Here is a 15577-nt window from a genome sequence, read left to right on the forward strand (position 1 = left end):
ATATTCTACGGTGCAATCTAACCTAGAGTGTGCTGATACTGATATATTAAGTTCCTTTACATGTTTTATGCGTCAACAGACAACTTTCCGTATTTCATAGTCCCTCTTCGCAGTAGCAATAATGGCTACGGAGGTACTACAAATCGGTACCATACTGGGCAGCAGCTTCAGCGATCCTCTAGCATATGTCATGTTCTTTTGGGAACATTTGGCCAACAAATCACAAGAAAAAAAAATCACCTAAATGGCCATATCGGTAAGGTTGGAAATTTCAGGAAGAAGGATGATGATCGACGAGAAGAAGGTAAGTAGATACATACACAGGTATGGCTGCAATCCGTTAACGGGCAACTGCAATCCGTTCAGTAGTGCATTATCACTGTCGGGCAGTTCGTCCGAATCGTACTCATTCTCTGAATGATCGTCATCGTCATCGTCAGTGAAATCATTTGAGATATTCTGTGAATCGTCGTCGTCGTCGTCGTCGGCACGCAGAAAGTGACCACCACCGCCGGTGCCGCCGTTGACGCCGCCGCCGCCTCTGCCGCCTCCGCCTACCGTACCACCGATAGACCCACCACCCATGCCACCATTGCCGCGTGACAGCCCACCGAGAGTGCTATGATGTTGATGATGATGTAGATGGGGGACTGTATAGTGTCCAGAACCACCGGAAGAGGAACTAGATATTGATGATGATGATGATGGTGATTGTGACGACGGGTTGTGAGCTAGAGATGTTTGACGTTGCGATACGAGGGGCGCATGAGGGGAGGGGGAGGAATTTGATTTGACACAAGAAGGAACCGAAGGATGGCGAAAGAACCAAGGATGTGAGAAAGGAGTAAACGTATGTGCGTAAGATATGTGATGTATCGAAATTAGTGAATTCATATGGTAGTTAGAAAAGAACGAAGAAGAGTAAAACCATATTAACTAGTACAGTCGAGGTTATATACGCTGTATGGCGACGAATGTCCTTTAGTCAGCATTATCTTTCGCCGGTACCTAAAGGACACCCGACACCCATCCGCTAGGACATAAAATCTAGTATTCACAAAACTTATTGTATTGTAATTGTAGGCTGTCGAACCTACGGTCAGTAGCAGGTGACGTTAATTTGAACATTAGTTTCAGCTACCAAAGATTAAACGCACTACCCAAAAGAGGCTGTAATTCGTTACAGTGCAATAAGAGCAAAGAACCACCCGGAAAACTACTGAGAAAGCTGGACCCAGCGCAACAAATATGGCGGTCGAGAACTACTCACGTGTGACGTCGTCTTTTGCTAAACAGTTGTACCATTCGTTGCGCGATAGTCGTTCGTCCTGGTCTGCGTCACAGTTCTTACCGAACGATCTGCCACAGCGTTTCGGTTTCACGACCTATCACGAACCGGGTGAAGCATTTCATTAGTCGTCACGTTTTGGATCCAGAATTTTCCCACCCCAAGTTCCCTTCCCCCACTATCTAACCTTCTTGATTAGTCGTTTCATCGTGCGATACTCCGTCTTGTCTAGCAGATTGTTGCCATTGAGATCCATCACGGCAAACTTCCAGTCCAGCACCACCTTTTCGTTGATCGGACCGGTAAGATTGTGCTGGTGCACCCGGACATGCTCGTTTTGGAACAGCTTCAGCAGATTCGTGTTAAAAACAGCGCGATCTAGTCCACTGCAACCTGTGTTAAGCAACAACAAAAAAAAACCAAGAGGATGTAGGTTAGTCAAGGAAGTGTGGCTATTTTCGGGTACGGCGACCGAATGCCACAAGAGAAAGGCACTCAATTTGCATAATCCCGACACCGATCGGATTGTGTCACCTTTCGAACAGGAATATGACTTCACCCTAAAGTTCTTGGGAGAGATGTAATGCTTTCACCAACGATTGTCCGTTACTTACTGCGCTTGTTGCGAACCGGGTTGCGAGGTGATGATCGCCGTTGGTTCGATTTGCCCTTCTTCACACAGATCGGTTTCCCGTGCTGAACCATGGTGTTGGGCAGCTGCTTACCTTGCCCATTAACACACCAACAACCGCCACCATCGATACACTGGACCGGTGCGTAAGTTCCATCCTCCCGACATCTCGGTACGTACTTGACCGTGTACGGGGAGTTGGCGCGTTGTTGGAGAGCATAAGTTCGTGAGGCAATGCACACATCTATGAAAGATTAATAGTACTCTCCATTAAGTCTCATCGGTTACGAGGTGTATTTTGATGACAATCCTTCAGCAATTCTTTAACCATTCGACCAACGACTTACCTTTGCATGATCCTCGATGCTTGAAGGCGACCTGATGTCCACTACATTGCGCACGGATCAGATGACAGCGTGTAGGATACGTCTTATTGTCACTTCCACACACGGGCCTTCCCTTGCTTTCGTCACATTCGCCTCCCTTTGCAGCACATTCCGATATCTGAGGAATAAAGCAATGGCCTACACATTTAGACATTTTGTGTATTATCAAGGTTTTTCATGTGATCGAACGATACGTAGCTCTTTTTATGACATAAATTTTAAGTTATCTTATTTCAAAAGATTTTGTAGTTGAAGTTGCAATAACAGTTATTTAATCGACCGCTTTCTTCCATTGTATATGCTAAAGAGATACAATTCTTAATCTAATAACCAATCTAGCTTATTCACCAGCACACCTGTTCGGTGCCTGTTCCTGCAGATGCGGCAATGATTAACGGGAATAAAATGCAAGATTTTACGGCATTCTGATGCTATTACCACACAACATGTTCGATTCGAGTCGTGGCGAGAAATGGGCAGGCAGAAATAAACATACACCCAATCACGAACCACGCTGTTGTCGTACGCAAACCGGCCGGCGCCAGCGTTATCGTTTCGCCGTGAGGAGTTCAAGAGGGCTGCCTGGCCGGACTCACCGTATTTAAGACGTTCCGCAATAAAAATACTGTACAGCGGCATTGTGGGTTCATCCCATCTCCGTTCGGTCCGTTTTACCCCGACCCTCGTTAGTGATTATTAATTTTTGTGATTCCTAGCTTTCAGTACGGTCCCCAGGACCGGTTGGTCTATTTATTTACCACATCTCAATAATCTCGGAGGCCACCGGTCACCAGTACCGGCGTTTCCATATCAGCTGTTCGCTTTACCATTTCTCCTGTTTCTGCTCCAGCTACTGAGTGGTGATCGACCGCTATAGCAAAAACGAATAAAAAAAACTCAGTTGCAACCCCTTTTTTGCCTAATGGCTTGTAATAACCGCTAACTGCCTTTTTCCCTCAGGGCACGGAAGGAAACGGACAAACGGACGGAGAACTGTTTGTTTTCGATTGCATTACGCACTGTTTGTGTTTGCAAACGTGCTACACGATCGTTGGTTCGAGGTGCAGAAACCACACCGTACCGAACCGCGTCAGTTCCCGTAAACTACCCCTAAACGGTTTTACGATCTTGTCCTATTAATTGAGTGGCGCTATTATTGATACACGCGACGTTTGGCAGCCCCCGAGGGTGAGTCCTCCGGCGAGTAATTTGAATAAGATAAAAGCAATTTCAACCGGTAACATTGTTGCTCGTTAGCTCGTGCTAAATAAGGTGGCGTTTGACCAGCTACGCTCCTTGACACTCGTTTGCGAATGCGTCAGAATAGCTACAAATTGAATTGCCGTGACGAGACAAGACACTGTGAAAACGCTAGACATGGTTAAATCGTAAGCCATTCTCTCTTTATTGCTCTTAATGTTAAATAAACATCGCTTCTATACGGTCTATACTGCAGTCTAGGCAAAACTGAGTGGTCGTACTGACTTTAGCAGCTGGGTCACATTCTCACGCAGAATGGGACTCATCTTTTCCTGCTTGATCCTCGACGATGGTTGTGACTGATCACGTCCCAGGTGATACAGATCGGCATAGTGCTGCAAGAGAAGTAAAACGTTAAGAAGCGATCTACCACACACACGGTGACAGTACGCTGCATTACATTCATGCCTTCGACCGGATTCGGATTGAACACTGGTGACACTTCCACCGTATCGATCACGGAAGCCTTCAGTGGTGTGACGAGCAGGGTGGAGTGGTTCGGAAGTCGCCGATGTTCGACGATTTCACGCACCAGCAAGACACACATTCGACAGCCGGACAGCAAGTTCCAGCGTGACCAGGAAAAGTTGTGCGTGAGCGCTAACAGACCCATACAGTCGTACAGGTGCGATTCCATTATTGGGTTCTTCTCGCACGTTCCCTCGGTATAGTTGAACGCATCGTCTTCCGGAAACAGATCAACAGCGGCAAGTCGTAGTGTTTTGATGAGCTTGCGCAGAGACATTGTCACACCGAGAATCTCCTGCAATGCCTGAGTGGGTCCTCCCTGGAGCGAGTTGACACGAAATCCTGCTTCGGTGATGGACATTTCGGTGCTTACGACTGAGGCGGTGAGTGAGAAAGTGACCGTTCCCGGGCTAGAATTACAAAACAGTGTCTTACGAGGAGGTACTTCTTCACGATTACACGAAATCAAAATCATATCTCAATCTCTACCAAACTAAAATGGTCCAAAACCGAGATACTGTACTTCTTAATGTCCGGTTTAAGCTCCCAGGACTGGTAGGGTACATTGCTGTAACGGTTTGCGGCGAACGCGAACGATCCCAGACGCCCAACACGGAACTGGATCGTGAGCTTGTCCTCGTTGAACTTCACATCGTGCACATCTCTCGTCGACCACTTGCCGATGTAGCGTTTGTCGTTTTCCACCATGCTATAGTTTCCCACCTCCAAAATATTGCCATAGTCGATTTCCTCGTCGTCTGAATCAAACTTGCTCTTGGCTGGCTTCTTTCCCTTCTCGCTTTTATCGCCGCGTCCCGGACGGGAATCCTCTGAACGAGCCACCTGCAACGATTGCTTGCCGGGTCCACCTGACTGACCGGTCGTACCACCCGCCAGTTCCTGTTCAATTTTTGCCTGCAATTTAGGCGATTTTGATTCCAGCAGCTCGTCCAAATCCTTCATGAAGCTCGAGAACATGTACACCTTGCGTTTGGTGTTCCGATTCTGTACCACATCGTTATCCGACTCATCGTAATCATCCAGATCGTCACTGTCGGAAGTGGCCGTATACGGGTAACACTGGCGATTACGACGATCCAGCACCTTCAGCACACGCAGTGGCATACGCGTCGCGAACAAAAAGTCCGGTATCTTCGTCTCATACACGATGCTGCTCAGTGAGACACTCGAGGGCATCTTGTGTAGACGCCGCTTCTGTTTCGATGATCGTTTCCCACCCGCCGACGGTGTAGCACGCCGTTTGTCTTCTGCCACCGATATCTTGATGCTGCAGCTGTCCGGTAGCTTCGGTATCACGAAATCCGTCACTATTGCACGCAGTGGGATGTGCTGAGGGACGTCGAGAATGTTAAAGTCTTCCACGTACTTCGTACGTCGATCTAGATTCGAACGTTCGTTCCGCTCCTTGGCCGCTTGCTGTGCTTTTTCGAGGCGATCAAGATACTTCGAGAAGCTTGGATCCGACTCGAGCGTTTCTTCCTTCAGCTCCCAGCGGCATACGATCGGAGGTTCGAACCAGAACACGTTCTCCGGCAGCTGAACCGAAACCAGCGCGAGCTTGTCGAGGTTTTCTTCCATCTGTTTGATTTCCGCCTCTATCTCCTCGGGAAGACGTCGTACACCCGGTTGAGGTGTTGGCGGTGGTCGATAGGGTTGGTAGAACGTTTTACGCTTCAGCTTACCCGGTTGTGGAACTGCCAGGGCGACAGTGTGCGATAGATCGAATTAAACTAATTGTTAACTTCTATGTCAGGAAAATCTTGAGTACCTGTTCGGAGGAATGTTTTCTTGGCAATTTTTACATCTTGCATCGGTTGTTCCAGATAGTCGATAGCGTACACACCGGCCACGATCCGGTGACTACGCATGTTCACATCGTGCTCACCCAAATTAAGCGTCTTCGCACCTTTCTTAGTGCGTTCCTTCTTCATCAGCTCGTCCGCATGCTCCGTATAGATCTTGTCCACATCGATATCCTGCGGAGTCTGATCGTCTTCATCGGAGTCGGTTTTCTTTTCCTTGGGCTCCTCGTAAACAGCCTTCAGAATTTCTTTCCGCTTTTTCCACTCGATGCGGCTAATGATACGCAAATCTATACCAAATCGTGTACAAGTTAATCTCGATACAGAGCTTAAATTGCTTAATCCCCTAGAATAATTACCCGCTAGAAGCTCTGGACGGTATGGCATATCGTAGCTGGGACAATAGTCACTGCAGTGATCATAGCTTATCCAGAGGCCTCGAATCGCTGCCTTATGACACTTTACCGCGGCCGGCAGTGTCAAATGGAAACCAAGGCTAGGGAAATCAATACTCGTGTGTTTGCTATCCTCCTTGGCGCGCTCCTTGGGATTTCTGATAGGGTAATTACATATATACGATAATGATCATCAGCATTATTTATAGTGTCCTCTCTGTCCTATCTCAATCTCTCATAGGTAAAGAAACGCAATCTATAATTACAATTGTGGTGTTGGCATGTCCCGTAGACCAAACAAATGAGCTTTAAACACTTCCGACTCGAACTTGTGCGACACTTCCAGCAGCCCATGCAACTCCATATCTCGATTAATGTTGCTCAGTATTTTGTACGCAAACTCATCGATATATTCGGCAAGCACGTTTCGAAATTCTACCTTCAGCTGGAATGACAAAGTGACACGACTCTTACAGATATGTGACATTCGATTACACAGCACAGCTCTAACCTCATTCAGATCCTGCACCATCGATGGTCTAACATCCGAATCGTGCAGAGCCTCATCTATTTCCTCCAGGATTCCCAACACTTCCTCTGCTTTGGATGCATACGTATTGCCAATTTGGGGTTGTTGCAGTTTCAAACTTTCGGCCGATAAGTTCGCGACATTCACGTTCTGCGTAAGGATACTCTGCTCGTTCGTCTGCAGTAACCAATTCCGTTCCGCTTCGTTGGCATCCCGAATGTGTTCGCACCATATGTGTAGATACTTTCTCAGATCGGATGGATCGAATGCGTTCGGTAGTCCATTGCACCGCATGTATTGCTCCCACTGTAAGACAACACCTTTAACCGGAGTTCCATCGAGTACGGCGGTCAATGCTCACCTCACGCTCCTTCTTCGATTCGGCCAACATTTTTCGCACCTCGTCGCGTATGCTTGCAAAATAGCAGTAGCTTTCCTCTAGCTGCACCTTGCGCAACTTGTTGGCCACTATCTCCTGCACCTGCTTACGTTCCGCTTCCTCCTTTTCACGCACCTTACGCATCTTCTCCTCCTCCACCTTGCGCTGGCGTTCCTTTTCCAGCTCCATCCGGTGATGTTCGGCCTGTTCGGCTTCCAGCCGGGCACGTTCTTTCTTCGACATTTTCTTTTTGGGAGTCTGCAACCAAACGCAAACCAAAGGAAAAGTGGAGCGCACGGCACACGGAACGGTACGCCCATGTCAAGGTGTGAAAAGTGAAGGAATTAGGTTTTTGCAAAATGAGGCTTCCAAACAAAAAAAAGGGGAGCAAGGCTAAACTCAACCAACCGGCTAAAGGAGTGGCACGAATAGACCACTGTCAGGCAACTTTTCTTTAAAGGTACAGTTTTGAGGTTAGCAAAGGAATGAGACACTAATACTGAGAAGACACAAAAATCATATTATGCTACCATCTCGGTGATGTGCTAGAAGTGAACTAAAGCGCGGTTGCATTCGATGTCCTATCGAGGTCCTGCTTTAGTTTCGTCTGTAGGTGCTTGCAGGGAAGGGGGTGCATGCATGTGAGGCACTCTTCCGCCTTCTGCGCTCCTGCCCAATTATATGCTGCAGCCGGTGTCCTAAGCAGGAGCTGGGATCATAGGGGCAGACAGTTACATATCAGAATCAGCAAAAAAAAAGGAAACCTACATAATGGAAATTATCCTTACGGTTATATACTGGTTCGTCTGTTCCGCTTTCTCTGTTCTTCTGACAGGCCACCACCAACGGGGCGACCGAGACAATAGCGGCAATAGCTAATCATGCAAGCTCACTGACACTGACACTCACGGGGTAAACCTCCCGCTTACACATCCCACGTCAAACACACGCCCACCCTTGTGGCCATACACGGTTCCCTTCGTCCCCAGAATACCTTGCAGCGCGGATTAATGAGAATCGCCGGACGATTTTCACTGTACCGATGAAAAATTGAAAGCCTTGCACAACAACGCCACCACAGAATAAACAAACTAAACCGCGCCTTCCGTTGTCCGGCATATTTCCGTTGCCTTAGAGATCCTGCACACGATTCCACCGGTTGTTGGTGGTTTATTAATCGAAGACATCGCATCACGCATTCGGCAAAGCGGCATCGATCTTCCTTGGCAACGGTAGTAAACAGTATGCGCATTACTTCCGTCCATTACTTGCCTGCACACCAAACGAGGAGTTCTATCGTTTTCCCCCCATTCTGATTCGCTAATAAAGTGGTCGTGTTCTGATCGGTTACAGAATATTGCTAGAAAGTCAATAACCCGGAACATGTGCTTTGCTTTCCCACCATGTATGTACAGTACACCGTGGAAAGAGAAGATACACGTTTTTTTAGTAAATAGTTTTTTTATGAACTGGAAGAGAACATCGTCGCGTTATGGCCACAGGATACAGGTGAGAGGGAAATAAAAAGAAACAAATCAAATTATCGTTTAAGTATCCTGGGAGGTTCGGAAAAACAAACGACGAACGACACATAATGTACAATGTAACAACTTTACGACGGAGCATAAGCAAATGCTTAATAAATCAACCCTAGAACCACTTCTATATGGAGGCACCTCCAAAAACGGCGACGCAGTATTTTGTCAGAATTCAGAGTGAAATGACCTAAACTTTAGGTTCACTCCGGGAAATATCCACGGAAAGTTATTGGACAGTTATGTGTTGATTGTCACCGATTCCTAGTGATAAAGTCAATGTTCTTCGGTTCTATCTTAATACTGTTTTGTTAATTAATGTGACATAGTAAAACAAAAACTTTGGTGCCGTGACCAGGATCCCGCCACACTGTGGTGTGTCAGCGTTTAGCTTTTTTTGTCGCTTCGTACGTGAATAATTACTTTCACAAATGAATGTTTAAATGCACATGAATATGCTAATTAAGAGACCCTCTTTGCCTTCATGCCTTCATCATTTGGCGCCTTTTTTTACTAACTAACAAAGAACGCCTTCGATCACGCCCTTTCTGTGTAGGCCCCCCGTTCTCATTCATTATGAACAAAAAATGGCAGTAAACGAGCAACAACAAAAAAAAACGGTTCAACCACAGTTAAGTACGTCGACACGCTGGAAATCTCTCAACCACAGCAACCTTTCACCATGATCGTTAAGCGCGCTTTTAGCCCACGACATTCGCAGTGAAAACGAAGGCAAGACATTACGCAGGATTAGCACCACCGATCCGCCTGGTCTCCGCCGGCTCTCCTTCGACCGAACGACTCAGATTGTTTGTTTTACAAGCTCCGGATAATGTTTTTAATTGCCGCGCGAGTAATAATAATAAGAATCAATTCGCTTGTTCGCAGTGCATTCATTTGGCTTGTTCGAAGTTGTGAGGTGGCATGCGTTCGGGGTGCTCCACTCTCGGCCGGGTTCTCGGCTTCACGCGCGATGGATGTCAAACTGTCGTTGGGATTTGTGCGAAGCGGAAGGAGACGAAGTGCCGATCTGTGGAGCCTAGCAGTACTTGCTATAAACCTCACAGTTTTGCACACCAGAACGAGTTGCATACATTGAGCCGGTAATGCAATGATCGCCCTGCAGACTGTTCAACACATTTATTCTCTCACTTCCACGATCGCAGTGCGATCAGCACCAAGATGATTTGCACGCATTCGGAAATCCCGGCATATTTCGCACTGCACAGACTCGACCCGTCGAGCAAGATGTCGATTTAGGTGTTTTTCTGTTTTTTTGCTTCTGTTATACTTTTGCAAAACTCACCAATAACAGTCCCATCGATTGTTTACGTTTATGTTCAGTCGATTTCTTTCCACTTGGTTGCATGGTTTCACTCAGCTGAATGTGTATTTTTTTGATGTTCTTGTTCGCCGTACCACACCGAGAAGGCGCCATCTATTGCCACTTGGGCAAACGCGCAGATGAGTCCCGGACGTATCAATGTCTTTCTCCAGACATACTCACCACCCATGCTGCTGCTCCGGTACGGTCCTACGGAGATGACAACGCATCCTAATGGAGCCGTTGTCCAAACATGCCGTTAATTCCCACCTGATCTGTTACTTCGGACAGCCAACCATTTGCCAAAAACCTCAACTTTGTATATTTTTTTTTTCTTCAAAATTCATTTTACGGCAAGCTGCTGGTTGATTTACGAGCAAATTTGCATATGTTTCACTGGCGCTAGCTGGACGCCGTTAATGCACTTCTTCTGACCGTTTCTTCCCCTTCGAACTCGGAACTCGTCAGTGGTTCAGACAGATAAGTCGGATGACTGTTTTTTTTGGTTTGCTATCGTTTTCGCACCCAAAGTGTTCTAAAAATGTGTCGAAGTTCCGGTTCATATACCTTTACAGATCCTGATTGGGCTAGTGTGTGTAGTGTTTCTAAATTTGAAACTATTTATTGCAACTTATGGTGCTAATTAACGACAAATATTTATCAAAAATCAGAACAAGACGTTCAGTAGGATCACATTTCATCTTCATTTACCATTAAACCTAACCTTTTGCGGAATGTTAAAGCGATATTTATTACCAACTTGCAAGAGGACGGACGAAACACATTCCGGGGTCCTTTTGGACGGAAAGATGCCAAAGTTTGTCGTTAACGTTTATGGATTTTCGCTCAGAGGCAGATTGTCGCATGCAAATGATTATCGGCCACAACCTGTTGCTTTTTTAGTCCATTAGCATTGACACCGTCGTTGTGTTCCCGATCGATCGTTAGCGCGTCTCATCGCATTAGTTATTATGATTTTTTTTTCTTCTGTTCGTTTGTTTGCTTTTTCAACGCATTTTTGTTGATCAATTCTACATCCCCAAAAACAAAAACAAAAAACCAAATGGAACACATTGCAAAGTTCTGCCGGGAGGCCGGTTTACTGATACCGGTTTACCGCAGTGCTCATCGATGGATGGGAGAGATTTATTGGCGCCGTTTAAAAATTACCAACACAAAACCCGTAATACCTTGATCCGGTTGGGATGGATCATGGATGGATGACGATGTAGTAATGGAGACGCAACCTGACGATCGTCGCTACCGTTTGACGCCACCGTTGGACAGTGAGATGGATGACAAGCTACGGAGCGTATCAAGCGTCAAACTGGTTGTCCAGAACCAGGACCTGCTGCTCCGGGCCGGCGTCCGCGCGAGGTTTGACGATCGTCGAAACAAGATTTCACCCTGGGAGGGGCTGGTGGGTAGTGTATATGTAAATTTAACATATAATTTTTTTTTGTTTTGGCACAGAATCATCAGCTCGAAAAAGGAGTGGTGTTGACATGTGGACATTGGTGGAATTTCATTAGTCAAAAAAAAAACGTAGTTTATGTTGTTTTTGACAGTTTTGGTGTTTGTTCGATGGAGAACAAACATTGATCTTTCTATGACACAGGGTCGTCAGGGTTCCGAGAAACACTAAATATAGTGGTCTCGCGATGGTTAATGTATAACAAATTGTAAAACAATCCGCTGGTCTATTGATTCTGTTTACGTTAACGTCTGTTTCTGACGACAAACAACTAGTTACAATGACGCCTGACGGAAGACTCCCTACTGGGCACATGAGTGTTGCGAGTGATCTCATCATTTGTGCTATACAGGAAAAGAAATCTCACAATTTGGAATCGCTTGTTCTGTGTGCCTTTCATCTACAATAGTCCAGTAATAAATCCAGGTGTTGGCAAGCGTAAATTTACCATCGACAAACAACCATCACCAAGAAGAAAGAATTGTTTTTTATAGCTCAATCAAACGCCAAACCTATTCCAGATATCCGGGATCACTTCTAAGCACATTTCTCTGTGTGGATCAATCGCTGGAAGGTTTTCTAACAACTTTTTTAGAACCGATGATCCAACATGATTGATCACACACCACACGACGATCTGGTTCAGCGACGATAAATCAATTATTTTAATTAATAGCTCGATGGCGTTCGACCACAAAAGCGCGCGCTTCTGCTAGGGATGATTCAATTATAACGTAACGCAAAAAAAAATAATTTTTAACCCCATCTCTCCCCATTTTAACACAACGTAACGCTGGCAGTAACACCTTCTTCCCCCTTCTAATGTTTCGTAATAATTGAATGATCCCTTATTTACGAGAATTTCCTTTCGCCGAGTTGACTATGCACTCGTCTATCTTTCCTTTCTGACAGTTTATAAAAGCATTCCGAATCCGATTCCGCCTCTCATCACTCATATAACGTTCTCGAATTAATATTCCGATATGATATACGTCATAACTCTTGCATCAATTAGCAGGCTCAAATCGTTTGCCCTGTAGTTTGAGGCGGCTGCTTCACCGAAGGACCGCTCACTTGATGCGATACCCACTTACAAAAACTGTGCCGGACGGTACCTCAAACCTGGAGCGTTCGTTCCATATTCCGGCCCGCCTGAATTGCGCTAGGAAGTTTTCCGCGTGCTCGCTATCATTGAGCCGCGGACAGGGTCGATGATAAATTGATCTCCCTGGCGTTGTCGTCTGCTCCGGTGGATCTGGTCGCGTCGACACTTAAGTGACAAACTGCCAACAAGCGATTAGGCGACACGCTGATTACTCCCGCTCGAATCTCGATGGTTTTAAATCGCGCTAGATTATTGTGATTTATGGGCGCGATCTCTTCGGTGCGCGATCGCGACCGCACTATCTTCACCTTGGCTGACAGGTTTGGATCTGGAATGTTCTCGCAACCAATAGGTGCCAAAACTTTGGTTTGTTGTTAAAACTGTTCTAACCTTCCAGGAAACATGTTTTATATCGAAAATTGCATGAATTACAGCTTTATTATGTCCAACACGGCAACATGTTGGAACCAGATCCAACCAGAATCTCACACACAGACATCTCACCTTGGGACCTCAACTCCCATTCGAAACTTGACCGAACCTGGATCGAATCACAGCAAAAAACCCGCTTGTCAATAATCTTCGTTTCCAGCAAAACTATCAGTTTTGGAGCAAATTGATCGTTAGGAGCGATCATGCGTCGCCCCAAAAGAGACTACAAACATTGCTCTTTTCACACTCCATTGCCTGAAACCAGAGCCTCACTTCGAGGCAAGTCAAATCCTTATCGTTGGCTTGTGATCTTTATGATTCATTTGCAAGCCATTTGATGGTCCATAATGGGATTCAAATTTATGCAGCGCCAAAAACACATCGAAACCGAAGCTCGTGGCACGAAACTGACACAGGGTGGTGGTTTCTTTGGTGTATTTCAACATTCCAAACTTTTGGAACGCGGCTGTGTTAACACAAACGCGGATGCAACACCTAAAACGGATGTTCCCTAAGTTGGTGACGAACAACAATGAAGCTACGACAAACAATGTGCACATCTTAAGTTACAGACGTTATTTTAAGAGTTAGCTTCAAAGAAAATTAAGACTTGAGAACAAAATTGAAGAATTGAAGAATAAATATCATTAAAGCAAGATTTAACTGTGAAATGCAAAAAAAGCTTCAAATTGAGTAAAAACCACTAAAAGATGAACTAATTAAATCGATGTGATCGCATGACATGTGATAAGAACGATTCATCTTCACAGTGTCCTGCTGTACGTGATTCTTGCAATGATTTTTTATGGATCCCCACATGCTCCAAATTAGATACGTTCCTAGCAGCATCAGGGCTGTAACAACGTTTTACGACATTCCATAAAATGTATCCGGTCCAGTTTAATGGCGTGCTGACCCTTCTCGCGACACGGTGAGTCGCGTTACAAGTACGCGCACGCATAAAAGACGTCTAAGTCTAGGCTGCTGCATGGAAAAAGCTTTCGCTAATCTAATTTCTCTTCACAACTCGAAACCCATCAAGGGACACAGGTTATATGTACAACCCTTCGCCACACACATATACATACATAGCTCTCCATCTAGATGGAATGAAAATGGTTCTTGTTCGTCATACGCACCAGCGAAGGTAGTAGGATTCGTCTTCGAAATGGTGCTTCAGCATCGTAAACCTCAATTCGCTTCAATCAAATTCAATTTCGCGGGGAAACGTCAGTCTTTCCATCCTGTAGGTTGGATGATTGTTTCGGTGCGCCGCATCGCACACGGATAAGCCAACCGATGACGAAGTGCGTCTTACCATGCTGCGCAATAATTGTAACGCGTGAACGCATGCAGGGCGCGTGTACAACGTAAATTCAATTCTGGCGCCTCCTTTTTGGCACTGCGAAGTGAACGAGTTGAACGATCTCTGCACGTTCAAAACGGCTGATCCAGTCCAGCCCTTCTCCATTTATCAACCAGGATAATCTTTCCCCGAAAAATCTTCTTCCGTTCAGCAATACACATTCGGTGTCGAGACAGTGCAAACAACCCACGCGGTCTCTTCGCTTCACACCGTCTACTGGAGCCATCGAATGGAAGAAGTTTGTCACCAGTCGCCACACTTCATTACTGACCCCTTATTGCTCTTTATTAATATTTTATGACAAAAGGAAATGTTTCGTTTAGTAACGTTTAATCTTGCTCGCTCCCCGTTGTAGGTTGGGGGCTGAAGAGACCGTAGCCGCGACGTTGTCGTGCAACAGACAAAGGCATCTTCTTGGCATTATCGAAATTTTACCACATTGTTTGCACAGTTTTGTGGCAGCAAATGTGACCTTTTGACAGCTTACAAAATTGTTGTCGATAGTTTTACGTTCACCCACATACAGTTCGTTAAAGTGCCCGAAAATGACACGTATAGCTGGTAGGGAATTCTCTCCTTCTCTACCACCTACATAAAAATTGAGTACAGTAAAACGAATGTAACCAATTTGGGACAAAATTCTTCAAAGCATTTACTGCATCTCAACATTGCTAGTACATCGCACATTACCGAATACGAGAGGCAGTAAGAAGAATAAATTACACGACTCTTTCATATGAACAAAAAGATCTCATGTCGAGTGAGTTCATGAGTGCTAGAAACAGCGATAAAACCTGTAGAAGCTGTAGGGTTCCATTGACTTAAGTACTGCAACATAATTCTTGCAGGCTTGTAAACATAAGCCATGCTTTATCTGGTGAAAAGAAACTGTTCCAACACGATCACAGTTGGACATGCCAGACTGTATGTCTCGGTACATCAATGTCTAAACTAGTGATGGGTTCTTGGAATCGCACCCACGGCTCCGACGGCTCCGGACGGCTCCGGACGACTCCGACGATTCCGACGGCTCCGACAGCTCCGACTGCCAACTAGCGGCTCCGGACGGTTCCGAAGGGTTCCGAATTCGGAGTATTGCACCTAACTTCCGGAGCCGCTTCCAAAATTTATGGAGTCGAATTTAGCCATCACTAGTCTAAACACCTGGACAACTCCCTACAG

The 15577-nt window shown here is 45.8% G+C and overlaps 2 protein-coding genes across 2 annotated transcripts; both read right to left on the reverse strand.

The window, feature by feature from the left end:
- Positions 1 to 240: 240 nt before the first annotated feature.
- LOC125772330 (SPARC-related modular calcium-binding protein 2-like) lies at positions 241 to 2944 on the reverse strand. The gene is made up of 6 exons (XM_049443906.1): positions 2816 to 2944; positions 2267 to 2423; positions 1903 to 2163; positions 1476 to 1681; positions 1271 to 1385; positions 241 to 731 (listed from the first exon to the last, which is right to left on the reverse strand). The coding sequence occupies exons 1-6, from the start codon at positions 2942 to 2944 to the stop codon at positions 241 to 243; spliced, it is 1359 nt and encodes a 452-aa protein (XP_049299863.1).
- Positions 2945 to 3686: 742 nt separating this feature from the next.
- On the reverse strand, positions 3687 to 7480 carry LOC125772331 (dynein axonemal intermediate chain 7-like; the record flags this gene model as incomplete). Its single annotated transcript, XM_049443907.1, has 8 exons — positions 3687 to 3900; positions 3966 to 4443; positions 4557 to 5748; positions 5823 to 6146; positions 6216 to 6409; positions 6518 to 6696; positions 6763 to 7086; positions 7142 to 7480. Coding segments are annotated over 8 exons (3168 nt in total), but the record flags the coding sequence as incomplete, so codon positions are not given.
- Between the last annotated feature and the right edge of the window lie 8097 nt (positions 7481 to 15577).

This window comes from Anopheles funestus, chromosome 3RL (genome assembly GCF_943734845.2).
Source record: "Anopheles funestus chromosome 3RL, idAnoFuneDA-416_04, whole genome shotgun sequence".
NCBI classification, from domain to species: domain Eukaryota; kingdom Metazoa; phylum Arthropoda; class Insecta; order Diptera; family Culicidae; genus Anopheles; species Anopheles funestus.